General features: G+C 44.1%; 1 protein-coding gene across 1 annotated transcript; it reads right to left on the reverse strand.

Annotated features, from left to right (window-relative positions):
• Nucleotides 1-241: 241 nt before the first annotated feature.
• LOC116894628 (polyadenylate-binding protein 1-like) lies at nt 242-3,313 on the reverse strand. The gene has a single exon (XM_032896346.1). The coding sequence runs from the start codon at nt 3,258-3,260 to the stop codon at nt 1,329-1,331; it is 1,932 nt and encodes a 643-aa protein (XP_032752237.1). The 5' UTR covers nt 3,261-3,313; the 3' UTR covers nt 242-1,328.
• Nucleotides 3,314-3,949: the final 636 nt, after the last annotated feature.

Below are 3,949 nucleotides of genomic sequence, written 5' to 3' on the forward strand. Positions count from 1 at the left end.
ATTAACATCCCAAAACGAGAACAATTTTAATTGCCTATTGCCAAAAAGCTGATCATTTAGAAATCATTTGCATAGATGTTTACTATTAGGTTTTACATAAATCTTTAAAGTGATTTATGTTGTGATCTACTGTTAAGGAAAGAATATTCAGAAATAATGCTGCATCTTTCAGTGACAGTGAACTGTCTCATGACACAAAAATAATTGAACCATAAAAAATTAATTTAAACTTAGAAATACATTTGTATTTGTGAAAAACAGCTTTATTGTATAGATCGAAATTCATGAAAACCCCCTTTGTTGCTTTTCTACTCCAATCCTCCCTCTTTGTGTGGAGAAAGCCACACACCCCAGCTCTTCTCTCTAGAATCCACTTAGCTCATATATGCTCCAGAGGGCACACATGCCTTCCTGATGTGTTTGCGTTTTCTCGGGGCCTGAAAAAAAAGCAGATTAATCCCTCTCCCCTCCGAAGTCTCCTATCTCCCTTCTTCCCTCTCTTTTCCTCTGTTTTTGTAGAGTATGTATTTAGTGATCCAATACTTCACATCTATTCCACCAAAACACAGCTCCAAGAAAACCAGAACTCCTGTATCTTCCAAAGCACAGCAAAATGCCACTGCATAAATGTAATCTGAATGTTAGATTGAGTGTGAAGAAGGCACATATTTACATAAGTTAGTGAAGTCCAGAAACTATGAAGGTAACTTTTATGGCGGTTAAAATTCACTTTCTGTAGTTCATGCCACAGACACAAGCTTCTAAGTTGAAGGGGGTTCTTTGGTATATCAATTATGTGAATTAGAGATAGTGTGGGGTGTGTTTTATATCCGGCAACAACTGAGTGGAAATACAGCTGGCCACAAGACAGGAGTAGCCTTCCAGAAGTCTTAGAGGTATTATTAGCCAATAGTTTCCCCCTTCTACTCTTTAAGGAAGCTTTAGTAAAGCAAGGATATTATGATCTGAACCATGGTCCTTGTTCAAGTATCAATTCTGTTACTTAGAAATGACTTCTTGAGCTATTTGAATTATAATTGAAGTAAAGGCTTTAAATTTTTGCACTTTGTTAAAAGAAAATCATTTCCCCAAAGTCGATAACATTAATCTGATCTTAAATGTCACTATTTCTGTTATCTGTTGTCTTAAACCAAGTGACCTGGGGTTTGCATTGCACACTAGACCTGACACTGATGGCACAGGAGATTATAAGTTCCTTTCCTTTTCGCTTAGTTTCTAGTTTTCTTTTTGTTGTCACAGTTTTTTGGTGTCTAGATTTTTTTTTTCTTCAGTGAAGCAGGAGGTTTTATGCTTTCTTTTGCTCAACTTTAAGAAGTTGGGACACCAGCAACACTGCTGACTGCTTTCTGGGAAGTCTCTTTAGCTTGGTGGGCTTGCAGTACAGCTATGGCTTCATCGACTTTGGTGTGGAGACACTCTGGAGACTCAAGCATGTGGCGTAGCTCTAAATTATCAATTTCCAACAGCATACCGGTGATTTTACCGGCAAGGGCAGGGTGCATGGCCTGAATAAGAGAAAATAGCCATTCCCCTAACATTTGCTTTTGAGCTTGAGGAGGAGCAGATGCCAACATGGAGACAGTCAAAGATTCTTTACCTTGGGCAGGAACAGCAGACCGCTGCGTGGTGACCTGTGGCTGTGTATTAAGATGCTGAGGGGGATTTCGGACTCCAGCAGTATATTTATACTGAGTAACTGTGCGGGCGGCAGGAGCAGCTGCAGTAGAAGCAGCTGCAGGATGTGGGCCCATCATCTGTGTGGAGGTGCTGGCAGTACGGTGTCGTACGGCCTGTGAGGAAGTGGGTCCTGAAGTACTAAATGATGGCATAGTATTAGATGGGTGGATGGCACTAGACATGTTTTGGAATGGATGCGCTCTGGTACCCTGAGCACTCCCACGGGCACTTGGTCCTTGCTGAGTAGTTTGGTTAGGAGCATAGTATGTCCCACGGTTCTGAGTCGGTGCTGTAGCTGTCATGAAGTATCCTGAAAGACCCTGTGCTGGCTGGAAAGGGTTGATGCCTGGGTTGGGCACGGCACTGGTGCTTGCCATTCTTTGCATGTACTGGTTACTGAGGTGAGCCTGGCGCTCCTCTTTGCGTTGAGCTAAAGCTACGTAGAGTGGTTTGGTTGCCACTATTCTGCCATTCATTTCTGTAACGGCTTTGGTGGCTTCTTCTGGAGAGGAGAAACATACAAAACCAAATCCTTTGCTGCGCCCACCCTCCATTGTTACCTTTGCACTAGTGATAGTCCCAAACGGAGAAAACTCCTTCCGGAGACGCTCGTCATCAATACCATCATCGAGGTTTTTCACGTAAAGGTTAACACCTTGGCATCTGACGCTTCTATCTTGTGGTACCTGTTCAATTTTGGGCTTATCTTGCTTCATCTGCCCGAATTTGTGCTTCAGTTCAGTCTGTCGTTCCACCTTTTTCTGAGCTCGACCTACATAAATTTGTTTTCCATTGAGGTCTTTTCCGTTCATTTCATCCACTGCCTTTCGTGCATCTTCATGCCTTTCAAAGCTTACAAATCCGAATCCTTTGGACTTTCCACTTTCATCAGTCATGACTTTAACACTTAAGGCAGGCCCAAATCTGCTGAAGAGATCTTGGAGTCTTTCATCATCCATGTCTTCTCCCAAATTCTTGATGTAAACGTTGGTGAACTCCTTGGCCCTGGCTCCAAGTTCAGCCTGCCGGTCTCTACGAGACTTAAAGCGCCCAACGAACACTTTGCGGTCATTTAGGAACATCCCGTTCATTTTCTCAATTGCTCGTTCGGCTTCTTCCTGTGTCTCGAAGTGTACGAATCCATAACCCTTGGAGCCATTCTCATCACACACCACCTTACAGGAAAGGATGTTACCGAAGGCAGAAAACGTATCATACAGCGTTTTACTGTCAATGGATCTGTCCAGATTTTTGACGAATATGTTGCCTACCCCACTCTTGCGCAGCGATGGGTCCCGCTGAGACCACATGATGCGAACCGGCTTGCCCTTTATCACATCGAAATTCATGGTGTCCAAGGCCCGCTCGGCATCCTCCAGCTGCTGGAAGTTTACGGACGCGTAGCCCAGCGAGCGGCGGGTGGTTCTGTCCCTGTACACCCGGATGGAAAGGATAGGCCCTGCCGGGCTGAACTTCTCATAGAGCATCGCCTCGGTCACGTCGGGGTGCAGGTCCCCCACATAGAGTGAAGCCAAGGAGTAGCTGGGGTCGCTGGGGTTCATGTCTGCACAAAGCTGAACAGGGAGAGGGACCGGCACAGGAACAGAAGTCAACCGGAATGGAAAGCCCCTCAACTGCCAAGAACCCGGAGGTCGGCAGCGCGGGCGGGCTGCTTCCGGTTGGGAGGGGGCGCTGTGGTGCCATAAGATGGTTGTCCGGGCAGAAACCAGCCTCCCTACCTAGGTTCCGGATACTGGTGCTGGTTGGTCCTGACTGGTCTCCTGTTATTTAATCAAATTATCTAGCAGAAAATGCATTGATTTGGGGATTTCTTTTTCTTTTTTCTTTTTTAAATGGTAGTAGGGGGGTGATATATGTTTTTTCTGAGCTTGAAGCATATACTTTTTATGCTCTGCACTGACCTCAGGGGCGGATAAAGATGCTTTTATGGGAGCTACTCATTTCCTGCAAGAAAAAAATAAAACAAAATAAAATAAAATAAAAAAGAAAGAAAAGAAAAGTTTAATGTCCAATGAATATTCCTGTTTGGTATATTCTAGCTTAACCTAGAATATTGATTATGCATGAATATGAACACGCGCACGCACGCACGCGCGCACATACACACACAATGGGTGAGGAAGGAAAGGAAGAAGAAAGATCTCTTTGGAGGTAACTGTCTATTCACATTACAAAAGAAAACTTTCAATACAGACCAAAAAAGATGGAGGGAGATTGAATCTTTGCAAAT

The sequence above is a fragment of the Rattus rattus genome, chromosome 2 (genome assembly GCF_011064425.1).
Source record: "Rattus rattus isolate New Zealand chromosome 2, Rrattus_CSIRO_v1, whole genome shotgun sequence".
Taxonomy (NCBI): Eukaryota; Metazoa; Chordata; class Mammalia; order Rodentia; family Muridae; genus Rattus; species Rattus rattus.